The sequence below is a fragment of the Fusarium oxysporum genome, chromosome XI (genome assembly GCF_013085055.1).
Source record: "Fusarium oxysporum Fo47 chromosome XI, complete sequence".
Taxonomy (NCBI): domain Eukaryota; kingdom Fungi; phylum Ascomycota; class Sordariomycetes; order Hypocreales; family Nectriaceae; genus Fusarium; species Fusarium oxysporum.
Window position 1 is genome coordinate 696,402 of NC_072850.1, and position 20,055 is coordinate 716,456.

Below are 20,055 nucleotides of genomic sequence, written 5' to 3' on the forward strand. Positions count from 1 at the left end.
TCCCGCGCCACCATGGATTTTCGGACGCAACTCCACGGGCCCCCGGACCCGAAGAGGGACAATCCCAAGTGCTGCCATATTATTTAGCCATGCTTCACAAACCGAATTTAGTTCATTCGAAGTTGAATCGCTTGCTAATTTTAGAACCTTATTACTCACATGCATGCAAAGAAGGCTTGCAAAAGTCAGTACTGTTATTATTGCTAAGTCGATAAATTTCAATAAAATTGCGCCCTCAATATGGTCTCAACTCCGTTACTCCCAATGATTCTTTTCCGTCACGAACCTCTTCTCACTCTTCCTAAATCACTCTCTCAAAGACTGAGTCGACATGAGCTCGGACCTTATCAGCCATCTTCTCCCTCAACCCAACCAAAACCTTCTCATTATCCGCAGCTTCGCTCTTATTATCAACCAAAAAGACACCACCGGCAGATCGAGCTGCCTTACTCAATCCCTCGGGAATCGGTGTCGCCGCCTCTGCAGTCTCCTCAACAGTATATCTCGCATTAGTCGCATAGAACAATGCCCTCGCACCAACATCATCAGGACTAGCAAAGAACAGCCCTCCAAGCGGCGTAACAATCCACTGGAGAAGAAATCCAATAATGCCACTTGAACCACGAGAGAGAAGGGGTGTAGCTGTCAGACCGGGAAATGCGTGCACGAAGCTGATCTTAGGGTTCTCCTTGGCGAAGCGCTCGAGGATGAGAGTGAGCATGGTGGCTGCTTGTTGAGCTGCCGAAGCGACACCAAAGTTGCCTGGTTTGGAGAGGTCGAGATCATCTTCTATGAGAGGACCTTCTTGGCCACCGGCGAGAATGTTGACGACATGAGGGTTTTCGCTGTTGCTGAGAAGAGGGAGGAGGACTTCGATGGCACGGACACGGCTGTAGAAGCGGGTCGTCAAAGAGGGTTCTAGCTTTTCCTTGGTTTCTAAGAAATATTAGTAAAAGACCATTGTAATTGATCAAGGGGAGTTTTTACCTTTTCGGCCCTCAAAAGACATGAATCCAACAGACATGAACAAAATGTCAATCTTAGTCTCTCGCTTCGCAATCTCCTTCATAGCAGCATCGGCTTCTTTGACAAGAGAAACATCGCGTTCAATAAACTCAATTGTGGCGGATGGGTTGCTCTGTCGGAGTTCTGCGATAAGTGGTGTAGCGGCTGAAGTGCTTCGACCGACGATGTAAATAGTTGGCGATTTGTTATCTGTAGCGATGGCGAGCTGCTTAATTGTGCTGCGACCAATACCGGATGTGGCGCCGAGGAAAACAGCTGTGAGATTCTTGGGGAGAGATTCGGGGAGGGCTGATTGGTTGGATTTCTTGATGGTGTTGATTGCGACCATTTTGGATGATTGTAATTACTGATGGGAATAGATTTTGGTGGATGTAAATGGTGAAGTTTAGTGTTTAGTATAGTTGTAGATGCTGAATGTTGATGAGAATGTTGATGATGAGATTCATTTCGACGATGATACCCCTCACTTTAATATCACCTCAACCTGCACTCGTCATTGTCATTTCTGACAATTATTATCGTAAAGTCAGCCCTATTCGCGGGAATCGGATATCCGACGAACAGCGTAAGCACAAGGAGTTTAGCGCCTGGGGAATGCCGTCAGAAATGTCAGCTTCGCTTGATTGGCTGCGGGAGAATCCTTTCGGTCTTCTTGGCGTTTCCCGAGATTTTAGTGCGTCATGGCAAGCTTGTGATTGCTGACTACCCCCCATCTCCCCAGTGCTAAGGATATCCGAAAATTCATTTTACGGACTTTCAAGATATACCAGGTCTGTTCGAAGTCAAACACCGATATAGATCGTATTCTTGTACACATATTCAACACTCAAGGACTTAAAGTTAGAACCTTTGATTTTTGGTGCCCAGCCAACCTTGCTCAGTTCAACGAAGTAAACCCCGTCGTTGGAACGGGATCCAGAAATCGTCTATGATTTTCGCACTACCCGAATCTCGGTGAACACGCATAGCGTCTTTGAGATCACCTTTCATTACCTCCACCAAACCAACGGAAGCTGCCCTCCATACTTCAACTGCCCGCACGGCCCATTGCTGAAAGTATAATAAGGCGCTTCCCAGCTATTGAAGCCCATCAGCTGCGCCTGCTTACCATCACCGATGTATTTTGCATACACCGGCTGGGCCCCGTCGAGGCACTGGTTCCTGTTTTGCGTGATGTACATGTAGCAGGACTCCGGTACATCTCTGGTTGCGTCGGGTGGCTTGCCGAAGAAGCTGATTTGGCAGTATGGCCGCTTCATGCATTCGTTGCAACAGGAAATATAATCGCCGACTTTTACTTCAGTTGGGTTTACCTCGTGGTCTTGGTGGGTCCATTCCTTGATCATGCGCCTGTCGGGCGCCCAGCCGAGGATGTTTTTGCCGGGCTTGGAGCAGACGTGGTAGTGGGTGTTTCGGGGTATTTGTTTCTCGAGGGTGACTATGAGCACGTTAGCTCATGTAGCAAGTCAAATATGGCATGATGCTTACCCGTCTCGTTAATGATTCTAGTTCTCGTCGCGCTGACAAATACCGTCTCGATAGGACGAACTGTGGTGGTCACGGTGGTGTCAAGGCCCGAAGGATACTGGGTCTTCACAATGGTTGTCCTGCAAGTCAATATGTGTGTCTTGGTAGACTGCTTGGTGGCGTTTTGAGTCTGCACTCTGAAGCTGGTGGAGGTCACAGTCTTCTTTATCGGCATATCTTCAGTACAGTACACTCCCAGACGTTGTGAAAACAAGCGAGCGTCTTTGCCGATCTTTGAAGTTTTCGCCTTTCCGTCAGGGGGTTCCATTTCCTTCCAATCACCAATCGCCGTAAAGCCTGGCTTTCTTGAGATCGTCACATCGAAATGGCTGGTGGTTGTGATGGTATTCCTGTTCGTCTTCGTCTTCGTCGTGGTTTCCGTTTGGTTAACCAAAGTTGGGACTATGATACACAGTCAGCAGGAATAAACAGAAAGGTATGAATTATGCTATGTACTGGTAACCGTCATGGTAGCTATCGTGGCCTCAGGGCTTGCCTTGACTGTAGCCAGCTTCGTGAAAGTTGTTCTGATGGTAGTTGTCGTGGTATTGCGACCGACAATGCTGGTACGTTGGCTGATAATCTTGTCGATTAAAGTGAGCGTTTCCACCCTAGTGCTCGTGCTGGTACGAAGGACATCGACACTACTTGATCCAAGAGACGTTTCGCAAGGGCCCTGGGCGACGCTCTCTGCGCTTAGGGCGAGAAGGCCCATGAACAACCCCAGGGCTACCATACTGTCGAGAATCGTAGCAAGGTCGATAATGGCATGCGGATCTCAGCGTGAGGGGCAAGAATCGAGCCACTTACTGATATATAGCTCCATGGCAGATTTCGGCAACTTTGCCAACAAGGTTTCAGCCAATGTCACCATAGAGGAGAGGAGATGAGGTTTTATGCCTAATATCCTATCGATTGCGTTGAGACTCCAAGCCTCTTTACGCCATAACTTTACAGCCACTATCTTGGGGACGAGCAACAGACATGGCAAACCATTTATGATAAGCGATATCTTCTACTAAAAGGACCAATTGCAGTATCCCCGAACGCCAGGCTTTCTGGAGGCTCACAATCAATTTTCATCGCCCTCCGAGTCCGTATCCCCATCTTCATTTGAGACGCTGCCTTCGTTTCCATCATCTATGTCGTGTCCCTTTCCTGATTCAGCGTCGAATTCCAAACACTTCTGGCAGGATTTATAATGATTCGATCTTTGCTCCTCGGTATAGTGATAGACGCACTCGGTATCGCTGTCGTGGTACTCGTCGCAACAATACCACCTGAGGCATTCCCCGAGAGGATACTCATCATTTACATTAACGAGCTCCAAAAGACCCTGGTCCGCGTCAGACCAGCCACAGGTTTCCTGCAGCCACTCAGCTGCGGTATTGTGTGCTCTCCCCTGGGCGTATGCAACAGAATTGATCAATTGTTGACGACCGCGGCCCGTTGTAACAGCGCCGTGATGGACCAGTAGTGCCAGCATGTCAAGCCTGCCATTCTCTGCGGCTCCTTCTAAAGCTGATCTGCCAAGCACAGGTGCTCCTCGTACATTGATCCTGGCACCGAGTTGAAGTAGATGTCTCGCGAATCCAAGGTACCCACCTATTGAGGCGAATTGGAGAGCAGTTGCGCCTTGGTAGAAGGCTGGAGGGGCATTGACCTTTGCCTCCTTTTCTAGAAGGTATAGTGCTATTTCTATATCGTTTTTCTTTGCAGCGAGCTGGAGGGGCGATAGCTTTTTGGCTGTGGTCCAAATGGGTGCATCTATGTCGAATTCATTGACATCTGCCCCCACTTCCACCACGTATCGCGTCACATCATAATTGCCCATGTCAATTGCTTCGCACAATGCTGTCTTGAACTGTATGTCTTGCTTTGTAGAAGTGCCGAGTCCGGTACCAAACTCTCTCAGCAAATGCAAATAGTCGGATGATCTCTCACTTTGAGCAACAATGCTCCAGGCTATGGTATCCATATAGCAACCGCGCCGAAGGAGTTCCCTGAAACCGGAAGTATCTTGTCCTAGAGCGGCCAGTGTAAGAAGACTCCCTTCGGTACGAATATGTTCACCTTCTTCATCAGCGGGCGTGCGCCAGAAACCTGCTCGGTCCCAGTACTTGCCGTTTACTTCTATATTATCTGTTCCGAAACTGACGGGGAGGATGGCCGAAGTTAGGACTGAGTGGCGGGAAAATCGGGTGAGAAGCTTTTCCATGATTGTGAGCTGGCCAGCGTTAGCAGCCAATCCCACGGCGGTTCCCTCCAGGAGGTGACAGCTTATCGGTTGGTGAGCCCGTTCAAAAAGCCTTTCAACAAGAGCCCAATCCTGTCGTTGTATTGCCGCACAGAATGGCCCTGCATCAATCGCGAATTCTTGCATTTCCAGAGCTTCTTGGAGCGATGGGTCGTTGCGTGCCTCTATTTCGGCCTCTAGGCAACCTCGTCCCGTATCGTCAATATCGGTCAAAGTTCCACCGTGTTGTAAAAGAAACAGTAGTAAGGGGTTATCCCGCAGAATAATAGCTCTAACAACCTCCCCACCAGTCATCTTGGCTCCTGCTTGTATCAAATGCTTAACTGTGAGCCGTCGTACCACTCTTTTGTCTTGATTGTCGAAAGACAGACAACCATCGGTTTGGAACTCTTCATCGAAAAGCACAGAACTATCAGTTTGGACTTCAACACCAACAGAGAAGTGGCGAGCCATGGCACATTGAAGAGCGGTGCGTCCGTATCCATCGTCATCGTTTGGATCACCGCCAGCACTAAGTGCTTCTTTCAAACATGCGTGAAGGCAATGCTGTGAAAGCCTGGCCACGTGCCCGTAAGAAAGAACAGCTCCGTTTTGAATCATCTTGAGGATGCTTTTTTCAATATGATTATGATCATTTACCTGATGTAGTAGCATAGTGAGGATGGTCAATGGACATCCACTAAAACGAGTACCGGGGATGCTGAAGTCATCGTACAATCCAATATCGTCCGTGTAAAGTCGGGCGTTAGGGTTGGCTCCGTAGTCGATCAGTAATTGTAGTACATCAATGTTGACAAAGACAGCCGCGACAAGCACCAACGAAGATGATGCACCTCTGTATCGTTCGAGAAGATATCTGCACACAGTTGCATTACCACCAACTACTGCTGCCTGTAGAGGTGTAATGCCATCTGCATTACAAAAGTTTCCGGAACTATTCATTTCGTCAAGTCGCAGCACGATGGCATAATGCCCACCATAAGCGGCGGCTATGCAGGCATCTGCCAGGATCGGAGGTGCAGGCTGGCCTTTAAGCAGAAGGTAGTCTAGCATCAAATCCGCCATCCTACCCCCAACCTGGACTGCCATCATAAGAGCTGACGGGTTTGCAAAACGCGACCTTCTCGAAAGGACATACAGCTCTAGTCGACGTTTTGGGTGTAGCCACGAAGTCTCGTAACTGGTGACATTCACGCCACATTGTAGCATCTTGCACATCAATGCTTCATCGCGCAATTCGATTGATGCTCGAAGCATTTCATCCATGTTGAGGAACTTATGATCAAACAATAAGTTCAGTACTCGCAATTTTATCGCATCCGAACATCCACTTTCTAAAGCCAGGTTGACAAATGCTTCTTTATGAGTCCTACTTTGAGGAATATCAGCGCAAGCGTGGTAGCGTAGAAGTAGCTCAACAAGCTCTAGGTTACCGGCCTTGGTTGCTTGCTGCATAGGAGTGGCCAAGACTGGATAGTTATATAAGACCACCTCACAATAGCAATTAGGATCCTGACCTAGCTCTAAGAGCCATGTGATAAGATCTAATGACATTGATCGCTCTGTGTTGTGTTTGAATCGCGAAGTCGCCTTTTGAATCTCAAACTGGAACAGCCTCTCTAAAAACGCTCGGAAAGTCAAGTTCTCGTTTCGAAGTTTCTTCAAATCGGCTCGGAGGTCTATAATACCAATCCTCATAAGGCTGGTATAAAAGTCCAACTGACTATCGTCCTCGGTTACCATTGAATTTGATAACATATAAACCATAACCTTGAAGTATTCGGAGAGAGATTCAGCAGTTGGACAAGCGAATAGATTTTGAGCAGTCTTTGTGTGTTCTCCCGGATACCATTCTGGCATAACATTGCTGACGCCTGTTATCAGCTTTGATAACGAGATCGATAGGTTCTGCCTGCCTTGAGGGACCAAGACTCGCATCATCAGTGATAGCGCAATACTGGCTTGATCCCTTTGATGGACTGTCAATACGTTCGAGCTGGAAGCGTTGATTGTGGCTATCAATACATGTAAGAGAGAATGGCTACCCTTTCCTTGGGTTGACTTACTATTCCAAGAGGTTTCTCGTAGACGGAGCCACGGGAGGGACGACGGCCACTCGAAACTCATCTGAAAAGTCGGTGGAGTACAAATGCTAAGCTGTGGATTCTTCGGAGATGGTGGAGCTGTTATCCTCCGTGTTAGAGTTGACAATTGAGTATGCATTATACTAACGTGCTTTGAAACGGACCATGATGTTCGTTTCTCGGTGGCGATTCGTCTCTTTCGTGATCTTGAGCTTTTGCAGTCTCCTGCCACAGTGTATGACATCACTTTCTTTTCCCCTCAGTTTGCGCTGCCGAATCTTCCGCTCGACATACTGCCACGTCTGTTTGTCAAGGTTCTTGGAGAAGCTCCAGGTCCTAAGCTTGTACTCAAGTTGACCCTTTCTATAACCAAGTCAGTGATCATCGCATATAGCCCGAGTGGGATATACAAACGTGGTATAGAGTCCTTGGGCCCTTAACAAAACTACCAAGTCCTTGAGCGATGTGTTATTGATCAGATACTCATACCTGATGAAGTTCTTCTGCTCCAGCCAATCCCTCTCATTTGGCTGTGATGTTGTCGCACTCATGGGAATGTTCGAGATGCAATATAACTGCAGTGGCCGGAATATTGCAGAAAGATTGTATGAGACTAACGACAATGTAACAAGAGAGGAAACGTAGCGAAGAAATGGTTCTCGGTCGATTTGATGAGAAAATAAGAAAGAGAGAGAGCTGTCCGAGGGTATTGCTTTCTTTATGTAGATGCCCAACAAGGCTCTACGTTCACAGTTCTGATTCGTCTAATCCAGAATCTGAGTGGCTTTCCCAGTTAGTAAGCCTCATTCCAAATTTAGTGCCTGACCAGATATTCTTTCATTGGCTCCGTCCATAATCTCATCAGCTGGGCGCACTCTGCATACAGTAGTATGACCTGACCTGATTTCATTGGTCATGGCCAGAATCTTGCAGTCGTGGTTTCTGACCGGACGGTGCGTCACCTCACAGTAATTCAATTGGATTTGCCCAGAATCTTAACCCCACTGCGATTCTCTTGACTTGATATAACAGGCTAACTCCAGAATCTGAAACTCTCTGTGCACTTCGTTTGTGCCATTTTATATCTTGCTACTGCGCATCTTGGAATTTGGGCGGGTCCAATGCGGATTTACGATGATGGCTGCACATTCATCTCCGAGATCGTCCTTTTTAAGCATATAAGCAAACGGGGATCCCCATGGCCTAATTTACATCGATTCATACAATAAGCCAATACTCCTCCATCAGGTTGGACAGCTTGAATTTTACACTGCCTCAAAGACCTTTCACAAGATGAAAACCGAAGTTATCGTCGCAATCGTCAGCTTGGTGGTTTCGCTTCCCCCCGCGCTTTACGCTCTACATACATGGTATCTACGGCGGTCTCTAGTTACATGTGAGTACTTGCAAGATGTTCGTGTTCCAAAGGGCTGATACGAACCTTGATGTTCGCCCCAGATCGCCCTTCTCACCAGAAGCATCTCTTAAGACGCCGTTCGGAACTTCTTTGCTCTGTATCTGAACGAGGCATCGCATTGAAATTGCGAGTTGAAGAAGGTCTACCAATAACTCAGAGGGAAACATTTTTTCGAGCACCAAACCCCGGCATGACACTGAGCTGTTGATAGATTGGCGTTATGTACCTAGGAATTGGATGATAGTCTGAAGCATGGAGTCAATAAGATGACACTTATTAGACACCATTTCTAGATAAACACTGCTATAGAGGTATCAGCGCACACAATAAAGCATGCTGTCAGGAAGTCTACGGACATGACCATGGTTATGTTAGCACGATATCACTTTATCTCCAGCAAGCCACCTAGATAAATCAGTCTTACTTGAGTTATCTCTTCTTAGTCAATCTAAGGTCCCTAGAACCACATTGTTAAGCTTACTGTAGTGCAATTAGGTGGTAATCATATGTACGTTTATCATTATCTCCATTAGTATCGCGGAAACTTGCTGCAAAACTTGAATCGGTTATTACCGGGATCGACATGCTTATGCCGAAACGGATCCATTGCTTATCAAGCGGTGATTATCAAGCTGGCCTGAACTGCAGGGGATATTCAATTCGAGACAAAGAAAGAAAAAAAAACCAGCTGCTTGATGTAGAATTTGCCTCAAGTACCTAGCGAATAGTTACGTTTTGTGGCAGAATCATGGCATGACCCCAGTGCCCACTAACAAGGTATGACACTATCTCCTAAAGTCAATTTGCGGGGTCGACATGAGTCACTTACGCCCTTACATTGATTATCTTGACAGTAATAAAAAGTTCTCGTCAGTCCACTACTCAATCTTCTGATAGCCGACGATCGAAGATTATCACACACCAACTAAAATGACTTCTCTCACGAAAACTACATACCAGGCCTTTGCATCGGCAAGGGCCCAGGGCAATCCCGCAGCTATTATCGTCCTGCCGAAGCCCGATTCCAGCACGGAGATTGCTGATGGAGATTTCCCATATGATCTATTCCCTCCGGCCTCAAAGCTTCAAGAGACAGCGAGAAGCATCAATCTTCCAATGACGGCATTCGCACTGCCTCTCGATCCGGAGAATGACCCGGCGAAAGCTCACTACGCCGTTCGGTGGTTCAATCCCGTCAACGAAGCGCCGCTTTGTGGCCATGCGACTCTTGCTTTATCGCAGCACCTGTTTAGTACTCTCCCTAACGCGCCGCAGACACTGAGGTACCTCACCAGACTTCATGGTGTTGCCTCGGCCTCGCTCAATCAGAGTCCGTTTGAAGATGCGAAGCTAGTTGGTATTGAGTTTCCGGAACTGGTTGACCTTCCTTCCGTGGCAAAAGATAGTAAGCGATGGCGAGAATTGAAGGGTCTCTTTGAAGCTGCATCTGGTTCGAAGTGGGAGGGTAATGGAGAGCCAGTCGGTGTATTTGAGCAAGATCAATACTTCTTGCTTGAGTTTAGCCCCGAGCTTAACTTGAAGGCTCTGGAGTTTGATGCCTCTAAACTGGTTAGTTTATTCCTATCATTCAAAGTCCACAACTAACCTAGTAGGCTTCTCTGAACGGATTTATCTATATGTTTCAAGTTTCGACAAGCCTTTCGGAACATATCCATACTCGGGTGATCAATTGCATCGCAGGAAACAACCATGAAGATGCTGCAGTAGGTATACCTGTCAGTTGGTTGACCTCTACTGACATTAATAGACCGGTTCTGCTCATCGAGCCATCATCCCCCATGTCTTGTCAAACGCTGAGACTACTGCCCGACTTAAGAAGCACCATCCAGACTTTACTGGAGATACGCTACGATCTTTGCAGCAGTCGAAGGAAGGTGGTGAATTGACTGTTGAGTGGCTTCGGGATACAAAGACTGTGAGGATCATGGGCAATGCTTTGCGCACAGGCGAGGCCTGCATTGAGATCTGAGCAAAGCAGAGCGGAATGATCTACCATTAGCTTGAGTCTAAGGTTAACCTTGATAGATCACTGAAGGTTGCAGAGGCTATACATGTCATACGGTGTAAATAATAACCAATTCTATACATCTAGCTACAGTCATTCTCAAATCGTAATGTCAGATGCGAGCATTTCAGACTAATAAAAAAACAATTGGAGTGCCTTTCCAATTGAGTGAACATCTTATCAAAGGATTCAGTTGCTGGTAAATCGCATGATGACCGTCTGACTCACGCCGCTTTTCACCTTTAGGCTAATTCCTTCAATGTCTCCTCGGGTACCAGAATGATCCGAATGTAAGTTGTATCTCAGTTTATAAAGAGGCCAGAAACGTCTCGCAATGGTCACGAAAATGTAATTAGAATGGGCATTCCTCAGCCATCAACTACACCTTAATAGAACAACACAATCATGGAGTTCAATCCAACCAGAAGCATTATCCACAACGAAGGCTGCGACCTTCACTACTGGTATCAAGGCTCTGGGCCTCTTATCATCTTCATCCCTGGTGGAAATGGCCACGGACGACAGTTCAACAACATAATAGCCGCTCTATCTGGCCGTTTCACCTGCGCAACCTTTGATCGCCGCCAAATGTCAGCAAGTCAAGTACCCGTTAACAAACGCTTAAGTCCTCCCCAACAAGCCCGAGATATCCGAGCCGTAATCAAAGCTATTGGCTTCAAAAAGGCTATTCTCTTTGGAAGTAGCTCCGGTGGTACTTTCGCATACCAATTCGCCCATGACTTTCCCGAAATGGTCGTTCATTTGATCTGCCATGAAGCTGGTCTTGCAATGCTTCTACCCGACGCAACGCAGATAACAGAGTGGATGTACGGTCTTCTACACACCTTCGAAACGGAAGGCCAAGAAGCAGCCGCCGAAGAGTTTGCGAAATGCCTCATTGGCTACGATGCTGAGGGCATTCCAAAGCCTGCATCGCCTGAGGCAAGCAACCCTAAGAACTTTTGGGAATACGAATGGGCGCCGTTGATTGGATACTGCCCTAACATGTTTCGAATTAAGGAGCACGGGGTCAGCGTTGGTGTGATGAGAGGTGTACGTTGTAAAGATGCTTTCTACGCGAGAGCGGCTGAGGAACAGGCCAAGATCTTGGAGTGTCCTAGGATGACGGTGCCTGGACATCACGGAGGGTTTCAGTGTGAGACAGAAGAGTTTGTCCCGTCACTTTTAGAGATGCTCGATATTTTGGAGAAAAGAAAGTAGCTACATGCTTCTGACGGCCTGACGAATCAATGGTTTGTAGATTTCTAGCTCAGATCGTCGTTATACTCCACTACTCAAAGCTCATGATATGATACATAACCATATTCGCGACCAATAACCTACTAAGGTATATGCGAGGCTCATTTAGTAGTGCTTAGTCGGCGATAAATATCTCACCGCGGAATCTTCCTGCAGACACTTCCACGTATCAAGAATAGCACAATGTCCTGCAGGCCACTTTTATTCAGCTACCTGTCTACGGGTCTGATCGCCGGTGGACCCTTTATTGGATTAAATTTGCCAACCTTGGGTGGAAAAAAGAAATGGCTATCGCACAGACCCATTTTACGTCTGTGAGTCTGACGTGGTCGACGGAGACTCCATTTTCAGCTTGTTGTTAAACTTTTGCCTGCTGATCAGGGCTAGTTTCTGTACTTTGATACGAACTGACAGTAGTTACGACGGAGCCGCTATGGGCTGCCCGTTTCTTGGCAGGAGGATGAGCAGCACATAGTTCAGCATTTTCGGAGCAACAAGAGTTTGTGTCTCCATAGTACATTCGACTAGATTTTTTCTGTTAGTCATGATGGCTCCAAAACAGCCGAACGATAATCCAGTTACTCTAAATCAGCCATGCAAGTTTTGCAAAGTCCTCGAGTTCGATGATTCATCCTTCGGTGGAGAGTCTAAGACCAGTGATGATGGAACTCCCTTTGTCGACTTTGGCAAGGTCAAGCAGACAAAAGAGGATAGAGAAGCTCAAATTGGGGCTAGGATTCAGCGTGCAAGAATGGCTTTGAGCTTTGCGATGCAGAATGCTGATGCAGATGCGCCAGAGAAACAGACGAGAGATTATTCTATTCACGACACCATCTATGCCGATAGAGCAGGTCAGTGATTTCTCACGCCGCGCCAGATTGATACTCACATCTTCTAGATCATTGCTCTTCATGGTTCGACATGGGCCGCCGCCCAATCATGAATGATCAACTCTCCAAGGCCTCCTTGTCCAGAGTGAAGGAGCTCGTCGTACTGTCCGAAAAGGAGCAGCCTTACAAACTAGTAAAAGCGCCCTACCTGCCTACTCGACTGCTGGAATTGGAAGCATCCTGCAATTCTGGTCTTCGTCTCATCATCACCAAAAACAATCTTACCATCCCTCAGCTTGGCTCGTATCAGAAACGATATGCAGCGTTGAGCTACTGCTAGGGTTCCAACCCAGCGACGACGCAACTCACGACCACGAAGGAAACTCTGGGGACACGTCTATCTTCCATCCCAATAGAGACAGTCCCCCAGACTGTGGCTGATTCAATTTAGGTGTGTCGAGCGCTGGGTATCAGATACCTCTGGGTCGATGCGCTATGCATCATCCAAGGAGACGCAGGGGATTGGTCACAGGAGTCATTCCAGATGTCTAAGATCTACGAGAACAGCTATCTCACTCTCTGCATCGTTCAAGGCGATTCTTGCTCCAGCGGCTTCCTGAAGAAGGACTACACTCCACCTAACCTCAAGATCAACTATGAATCCAAGCTTAACAGCGCTATTTCGGGACATCTCACTCTTCGAATGCTTCTCCCTCCTTCAGAGACAGTTCGAAGATGCACACCCGAAGACTGCAAGTATGGCAGAGCCGACGGCAGTCCTGGAGATACGGACCTTCAAAATGCAGCGTGTTGAGTACGTGGTATAGTATGATCGCTGGATACTCCACTCGAAACCTCACGGTTCAGCATGATGAGTTCCCTGCTATCTCTGCACTTGCGCACTCGTTTGCCGAGAGATTTCCGGATCATAAGTACCTAGCTGGATTTTAGGAGTCGAATATCCATATGGGTCTGCTCTGGACTTGTCTGGTCTGGATGGAGTTTGATAAGTTTCAAGATCTAGTTTCGAAGAAGTATACGGCACAGTCTTGGAGCTGGGCTCGTCGCCCATTTCAGGTTACTGGATCCTAAGCGGGGATGAACATCCCACTTCAGAGCTTGTAATCCGTGGAACGGAGGTTAGTTCAGAGAAACATAATCCTTATGGACGGGTTTCAAAAGGGAGGCTACTTTTGACAGCTAAGACGTTCAAACCACCTACTCAAAAGAACAGACAGATCAGGCTCAAACACTCGTACAAGTATTGGGAGTACATGAACGTTCCGGCGTTCAACTACATGCTGCGCTCTAAGAAAAAGAGATTCATGGCCAAGATCCTGTTTGACTGAGATAGCTACTGCGCTATTAACGACAATGGATATCCGAGGGGGCCTATGGGGGATGTTTCGCTGCTCCTCACGGCTAGTATCTTCCCTGGTGATGCTCCAATGATGAAAAGTCGTGATCTTCCGGATGATCAGGAGATGCTGCTTGGGATTGTCGTTCAGCCGTCTCCAGAAGAGGGTGCGTATGAGAAGTTGGGGCTTTGGTATACGGAGGATAGAGAGAATGGTGGTAGGAAATTCTGGAAGGATTTTCCGATGCAGGATATTATACTTGTTTAGATTGCGGGTGACGAAGCATTCATATGTGTCGGGCGCTTTAGCCTTGGTCGAGACCCACAGAGAGGCATCGGGAAGGCAAGGCAGCAACTTCAATAGATGGTGGTTAGCATCTTGGCAATGTTCAAGCCTCAGATGCAAAAGAGTATTGAGTCAGTCTTGGACCATCTCGGCTTATTAGTACTCGGGCCAAGACTCTCACTCATCGCTTCCTACTACATTTGTGAACGGCGGTCAAGAACCCCAAAGAGGCAACGAAAGGGCATGCCCAGAAATACGGGCAGAACACCGATCTCAATCCCCGTCCACGTCATCCACTGCAGATGAACCTCTCCCCTCAAACCCAAAGTGACAGCCGTGATTCGCTCGCCAAATGTCTTCCAAAACGATGGTGCTTTTCCGCCACGGCGTCATGCCGGTTTTTGGTAATTCCACCGGCAGATCTGCTACTCTATCTTCTTTTCCGTACGAGCTACTACCACTCTAATCCCAGAAGCACCAATCACAATCGCCGTATTAAGCGTTGCTATCGTCATTTGCCAACCTTGTTTTTAAACTATGCTGATCCCCCGCATCTTCGTACCCCGTGGGGGAGGCTTGGCGTGGGAGCCGGTTTGCATAAAATCTGGCGTCTGCTCCTGTCTAGACTTCAAGTATTATGGTAACCCTTCATAATTGTTAATTGGAAGTTTTGACGAAAATGGCAACATCAATTCCCCAGGGTCCTGCGAGTCATGACCATAAACCCGATGATACAGCGCGCAACGAGCATATTGAACGGGCTCTTGACAACGTTGAGTCCAGACCAAACGATGACGCCATATTTTCCAAGTTTCCCAAGATGGATAAGGTAGATGAGTTTGGAGCCCATGCGAAAACGGACCCGAGAGAAATTGCACTTGTTAAGAAATTGGATAAGTACATTCTGGTAAGAAGTCCACTATGCCATTGGAATATTTTCTTGTTTCTGACTGGTGATGAAGCCTATGCTATGGTTCATGTACCTGTTCAATTACCTCGATCGCAACGCGCTCGTCAATGCGAGGCTTAATAGCCTTGAGGAGGATCTTGGTCTTGTTGGAACGCAGTACAATACTTGCGTTTCGATTTTGTTTGTCGGATACATGTAGGTTCGATCGGTATCGCCTCCAGAGGACCATGAACTAACGACGTCAGTGCCGGCCAGGTCCCGAGCAACATGTTGATCAACAGAGTCAGGCCATCATGGTACATGGCTGGCTTCTGTCTCGCATGGTCTGTCGTCAGTCTGGTGACATTCTTGGCGAATAGCTACGGCAGCATGGTTGCGCTTCGTTTCATCCTCGGAGTAACTGAAGCACCAGTTAGTATTGGCATATATGCAAGTTGAGTATGTTGGCTGACTTGTTACAGTTCTATCCAGGAGCTTTGTTCATTCTTAGCATGTTCTATACCCGCAAAGAACTGGCTGTCAGACTGGCCATCTTCTATACGGGCAACATGATAGCCAGTTCTTTTGCAGGACTCATCGCTGCTGGAGTCTTTGCTGGCCTTGATCAGAAACACGGTCTGGCTGGTTGGCAATGGTACGTCGCACGCCCAGAATCCTTTCGCTCCACTCACCACGATGCAATAGGCTTTTCATCATCCAAGGCGCCCTATCAATCCTTACTGCCATTCTAGCATTCATCTTCCTCCCAGACCATCCTCTCACCACCCGCTGGCTCTCAGAAGAACAGCGACAGCTTGCATACAATCGCATCTACACCGACACAACAGACGTACGCGAAAAGACAAGTGTATGGATCGGTCTCAAAGAATCTGCCTCGGATTGGCGAACATGGGCACTTTGTCTCATGTACAACCTTCATCTGTCATCAGTCGGCTTCCAGAACTTCCTTCCTACCGTCATGAGAACTCTCACCGATAGCAATACCATCGCTCTAGTCCTGACATGCCCGCCATATCTCCTCGCCGCTGGCATTGGAATCGCCATGGCGTGGACGTCAGGACGCTGGAATGAGCGCACGCTACACATCACCATCTGCAAATGCATTGTCATGGTCGGTTTCATCATTGCCGTCTCAACACTGAACATAGCTGCTCGGATGTTCAGCATCTACCTCTTCGTCGGTTTCAGCTTCGGCATTAACAACATCATCCTTGCGTGGATCAGCGCAACGGTCGGACAGACGAGCGAGAAGAAAGCCGTGTCTCTTGCGATTTGCAACACGTTTGGGAATTTGGCTCATGTTTATACGGCCTATTTGTGGCCTTCGTCGGATGAGCCGCGGTACACGACTGCTTGGGTTTCGAGTATTGCATTTTCGCTTGGGGTTGTTGTTATTGCGTGGGGGTTGAGATTCCATCTGAAGCATTTGAACAAGAAGACGAGGAGGGATCATCCGGAGGTTACGAACTTTTATGTTTATTGAAGAGTTGGCGTTGTGTACATTATGCATGTTGTGCAACCGAACGGATGAAAGCCGATGCTTATGCATCATCCACAAATAATGTCGGGATTTGTCCGATAATGGTCTTTCGCAAACTCGAGGCAATGAAGCCGTGGATAAAATCTGTCTAGCGTATATGTCGCCAAGTACTGAGTTATTCTTGATGAAAGTACTCCTTGGGCTCTCTAATTGTGATGGCCAATCGCATCATTCTATCCTCTTGTTTAAAAGTGAGTGAGTTAGGACAGCTTGGCGTCAATTATCTGCAGTTCAAATTCTCAGCTGGCTGTTTCGCCAGAGTCCGACAACAGGCATTTCTCTATTTTAAAAAATCTTAGTATAAAGATTCCCAGTAGGTAAGCGATACTCTTACATTCTTATAAGAAAAGAATTGGTAGGCGATGAGAGTATCAAGTGCATGAGCCGACATCGACTTGAAGTTGAATACCCTGCATCCACACCCTAAAGGATGAGTCTTGTCTCATCTCATCATCTCGGTGACGTCAGACTTGGCACGACTCGCACCAAGAAACGGTTACGCAGAGACGTGACTCAGGTGAAACAACAGATCACGATGCATCGCGATGACGACAGGTAAAACACCAACTCCATGCTAAATTCTAAAATGCAACGCTATGCACAAATCTATGATGCTACGCTAACTCTAAACCATGTATTGAATCGTCCGTCTCTGCCGTCTCTTCTCCTGCTCCTCCCTCTCCCTCTCATCATCCTCGGACGAATGATCCCCAGAAAAGACAGCAAACTCGTTCCTCGCCAAAACAGCAGGTGGGATATCACCAGGCAAAATTCCGTTCTCGTCGACAGGCCTGCTGAAGCGGTTGAACGCGATAAAGTTATCTTCATCAGCGGCGATCGCGTTGACGGGTGTCGCTGAGGTGAATGACTTTCGGCGGATGGAGATGGCGTCGTCTTGGATAGGCTCAACGCCTCTCTTGCGGTAGACGAAGTCGAGAAGAGGAATTGAGAGGCCGTGGACGACGATGGAGAAGAAGACGAGGAAGTAGATGACTGGACCGAGAGCGGCGAGAAGATCACGCTCTTCTTGGTCTGCGTCTTCGGGATGGGGAAACAAGTGCTTCATGTGCTCAAGGTAAAAGACGGCGCCGACACCAATAGGCCCGAAATAACCCATGAACAGCGCCTCCTTATAATCCTTGACAACAGCAGGCATGGCCTTGTACAGTAACAAAATGGCCGGGATGCGTCGGAACGCAAGGACCATGAAGCCAAGACCGATGAGTCTGGGCAGCGTAACGCCAGTGCCGTTGGGGTCGTGGAATGACTCCCAGGGAAGAACAATGCCGATAAACATGAAACCGCCAAAGTTGAGGAGCACGTCGATGCAGTGGTTGACTTCATCGTGGCGGCGGTGCGTCTCGGCGAGGAATTCGCCGTCCCAGTTGAGCATGTTGCCCGCGACGGTGCAGGCGACGAGATCATTTGTGCCGATGGCGCCGGTTGTGCCGATGATGAAAAGGCCCAGAGCTGCGGGGAAGAGGAGGTAGGATTCTTCATCGACCCACCCTCTGTGAATTGTTAGCATGTCTGCTTAATTGCTGATGGAGTGATTGAGACTTATTGAGACTTACCGACGCATCGCGTACTTGATGGCCTTGCATGAAGTGAAACCGACGACTGCACCGTAGGCGATGCCCATGGCGACGTAGTAGAGCCAAGTCTCGACAACCCAGTTCTTCATGGCCTCGCCGATACCACCTCCGAGACGACCAACTTCCTCACTGGCGCGTACAGCAAGGTGCGCGGCTTCAGCACCACTCTGCTCAGGATGTTCATATGCGTGTCGCATCAAGTAAACGGCAAGCATGAGAAACGGGAAGCCTACAGCCGTCAGTAACCCAATCAATCATCGCGACGAAATAAACATACCGAATCCATCGTTGGCACCAGCTTCAGACGAAATGATCTCTCGAAGATGTCGCGAAACATACTTGTCCGCAAAAGGACCCTTCGCAACAGCTTGTGAAAGAACAGGGTCGGTGCATGTAACGCACGATGCGAGGGCCAGTGCAGCAAGAAGACTAAGCTTGGGAATGGTAGCAAGAATGCAGCCCGTTGTTAAAAGCCACATGAGGGTCATGATTGGCAGCAGACACATGAGCAACTCTTTCCAGCGAGTCACGTTGTACTTTGCTGGCAACGAGTAACCAGCGATGACGAGCTGGACACCAATAACAACTCGCATCAGGCCCTATAGAGGTCAGTCACAGGGCATTATAGCAGTGTCAGTGTCACTTACCAGAGCAATGTCCTCAGTCTGACCAGGCTCTGCCGAACCCCATCTCTCACTATCGAGAAACTTGGCTGATACGGGTCCAAGAATGATGCCAAACACCATAGCAGGCACTACACACCAACATCATCAGTAACCATCAACCCAGAATGATCAGCATAACTTACATGCTTCTCCAAGGTACCATGACTGCTTGATCTTCACAGAAATGATACCGTACAACGCCATGAAGCCACCTGCAAAAACTCTGTCAGAACGCCAAGGCTCGCCAAGATCTGGGCAAATCACCACCAAGAAATGCCCAGGAAGGAATCGTACTGACCCAAGACTCCCAACACGATGTTGAGCTCACTGAGGTTGAGGACTGGCATTTTGGCGTCAAGGATGTATGCAGAATCACGTAACTAAATGTTTGGGATTCAGAAGTATATAGTCTTCAGGTGTTCCGGTTTGTTGGTTCAATTCTCTGAGAGAGCATGAATTGATGAGATGTTGGTGATGGTGCTGTAGGCTTGATGACAAAGAGGATTTGAGGAGGATGTGTACCAGACACTATCCAGAGAAAAGTCAACAAGCCCTTCGAGTACGAAAACTCTGCAACAGCGAGTATGTTCTTCACCAACAGAACATAAGAAGCAAACAAAAACGAAAAGGTTGCGCAGAGTCAGGTCAAGATCAGAAGGAAGAGGTTCTACAATAGTGGCGTTTGGGACACAGTATGCAGGGCGCAGAAAGCTTTTTGTACAAAGAGGAACGCGGGGGAGAGAAAAGCGAGATATCAAGTTTAAAGCTGGGGAGGGAAAATGCCTCAGATTCTTTTCTAAACAGAAGCCAAGATTTACTGACGGCAGAAGACAAGGGGAGATGATGAGAGACAGTACTAAAACATGAGATCTGCGTGGGTGATTCAAGTAGGTCAAAGCTACCCAGGGCGGAAGCTAAAAACAGGATATCGAAGGAGGTTGTAAGCCAAGACAGAGAACAGGTGCTATAGGGCTCCACTGCCGCCGCGGAAGAAGGTGAGAGAAAGCCTGTCAAGCGACTCCGAGGGAAACATTACACGCCACCTGCCATTGTGTCAGGCGCTTTTTCCGCCCCGAGAGTGGAAGCTGCGGGATTTCTGATCCCGATGACGATATCCAGCTGAATCGTCCGCGTTTACGACGATTTGCGCTAACCTTGAGGCTGAACGCTTACGACGATTAGATGATCCCTTCTAACGCGTGATGTTTTTGATCAGCCTCAGTATTCCTCACAAACAAGATTAAAAAAAGAAACAGGCACCGCTCAGATAAATAA

The 20,055-nt window shown here is 47.9% G+C and overlaps 8 protein-coding genes across 8 annotated transcripts; 4 read left to right on the forward strand and 4 right to left on the reverse strand.

Annotated features, from left to right (window-relative positions):
• Nucleotides 1-207: 207 nt before the first annotated feature.
• On the reverse strand, nt 208-1,521 carry FOBCDRAFT_265265 (uncharacterized protein). Its single transcript, XM_031192213.3, has 2 exons — nt 988-1,521; nt 208-936 (listed from the first exon to the last, which is right to left on the reverse strand). Exons 1-2 carry the CDS (start codon nt 1,352-1,354, stop codon nt 302-304), a joined length of 1,002 nt encoding a protein of 333 aa, XP_031031059.2. The 5' UTR covers nt 1,355-1,521; the 3' UTR covers nt 208-301.
• A 532-nt stretch (nt 1,522-2,053) lies between these two features.
• Nucleotides 2,054-3,289, reverse strand: FOBCDRAFT_208140 (uncharacterized protein; the record flags this gene model as incomplete). Its single annotated transcript, XM_059609228.1, has 4 exons — nt 2,054-2,076; nt 2,135-2,464; nt 2,515-2,955; nt 3,010-3,289. 4 exons carry the CDS (start codon nt 3,287-3,289, stop codon nt 2,054-2,056), a joined length of 1,074 nt encoding a protein of 357 aa, XP_059466140.1.
• Nucleotides 3,290-3,625: 336 nt separating this feature from the next.
• Nucleotides 3,626-7,561, reverse strand: FOBCDRAFT_324125 (ankyrin repeat-containing domain protein; the record flags this gene model as incomplete). The annotated part of the gene is made up of 4 exons (XM_054707465.2): nt 7,309-7,561; nt 7,043-7,257; nt 6,877-6,993; nt 3,626-6,825 (listed from the first exon to the last, which is right to left on the reverse strand). Exons 1-4 carry the CDS (start codon nt 7,443-7,445, stop codon nt 3,626-3,628), a joined length of 3,669 nt encoding a protein of 1,222 aa, XP_054563440.1. The 5' UTR covers nt 7,446-7,561.
• A 1,482-nt stretch (nt 7,562-9,043) lies between these two features.
• Nucleotides 9,044-10,490, forward strand: FOBCDRAFT_233327 (uncharacterized protein). Its single transcript, XM_054707466.2, has 3 exons — nt 9,044-9,880; nt 9,925-10,035; nt 10,080-10,490. Exons 1-3 carry the CDS (start codon nt 9,242-9,244, stop codon nt 10,299-10,301), a joined length of 972 nt encoding a protein of 323 aa, XP_054563441.1. The 5' UTR covers nt 9,044-9,241; the 3' UTR covers nt 10,302-10,490.
• A 252-nt stretch (nt 10,491-10,742) lies between these two features.
• On the forward strand, nt 10,743-11,558 carry FOBCDRAFT_147374 (Alpha/Beta hydrolase protein; the record flags this gene model as incomplete). Its single annotated transcript, XM_031192217.2, has 1 exon — nt 10,743-11,558. The coding sequence occupies one exon, from the start codon at nt 10,743-10,745 to the stop codon at nt 11,556-11,558; it is 816 nt and encodes a 271-aa protein (XP_031031063.2).
• Nucleotides 11,559-12,144: 586 nt separating this feature from the next.
• On the forward strand, nt 12,145-13,241 carry FOBCDRAFT_281095 (uncharacterized protein; the record flags this gene model as incomplete). Its single annotated transcript, XM_059611592.1, has 3 exons — nt 12,145-12,448; nt 12,496-12,620; nt 12,879-13,241. 3 exons carry the CDS (start codon nt 12,145-12,147, stop codon nt 13,239-13,241), a joined length of 792 nt encoding a protein of 263 aa, XP_059466141.1.
• A 1,508-nt stretch (nt 13,242-14,749) lies between these two features.
• Nucleotides 14,750-16,463, forward strand: FOBCDRAFT_208145 (major facilitator superfamily domain-containing protein; the record flags this gene model as incomplete). The annotated part of the gene is made up of 5 exons (XM_031192220.2): nt 14,750-14,977; nt 15,033-15,175; nt 15,226-15,391; nt 15,442-15,614; nt 15,665-16,463. The coding sequence occupies 5 exons, from the start codon at nt 14,750-14,752 to the stop codon at nt 16,461-16,463; spliced, it is 1,509 nt and encodes a 502-aa protein (XP_031031066.2).
• A 682-nt stretch (nt 16,464-17,145) lies between these two features.
• Nucleotides 17,146-19,127, reverse strand: FOBCDRAFT_148320 (Sodium/hydrogen exchanger family-domain-containing protein; the record flags this gene model as incomplete). The annotated part of the gene is made up of 6 exons (XM_031192221.2): nt 17,146-18,031; nt 18,095-18,344; nt 18,393-18,714; nt 18,763-18,869; nt 18,924-18,992; nt 19,079-19,127. The coding sequence occupies 6 exons, from the start codon at nt 19,125-19,127 to the stop codon at nt 17,146-17,148; spliced, it is 1,683 nt and encodes a 560-aa protein (XP_031031067.2).
• Nucleotides 19,128-20,055: the final 928 nt, after the last annotated feature.

Excerpts from the sequence above, each read along its gene's own strand:
- FOBCDRAFT_265265 (XM_031192213.3), bottom strand. The coding sequence starts at position 1,354 with ATGGTCGCAATCAACACCATCAAGAAATCCAACCAATCAGCCCTCCCC. Across the intron at positions 937-987 it reads GTCTTTTGAGGGCCGAAAAG|AAACCAAGGAAAAGCTAGAA; the intron begins GTAAAAACTCCC and ends AATATTTCTTAG.
- FOBCDRAFT_233327 (XM_054707466.2), top strand. The coding sequence starts at position 9,242 with ATGACTTCTCTCACGAAAACTACATACCAGGCCTTTGCATCGGCAAGG. Across the intron at positions 9,881-9,924 it reads AGTTTGATGCCTCTAAACTG|GCTTCTCTGAACGGATTTAT; the intron begins GTTAGTTTATTC and ends CTAACCTAGTAG. Across the intron at positions 10,036-10,079 it reads ACAACCATGAAGATGCTGCA|ACCGGTTCTGCTCATCGAGC; the intron begins GTAGGTATACCT and ends TGACATTAATAG.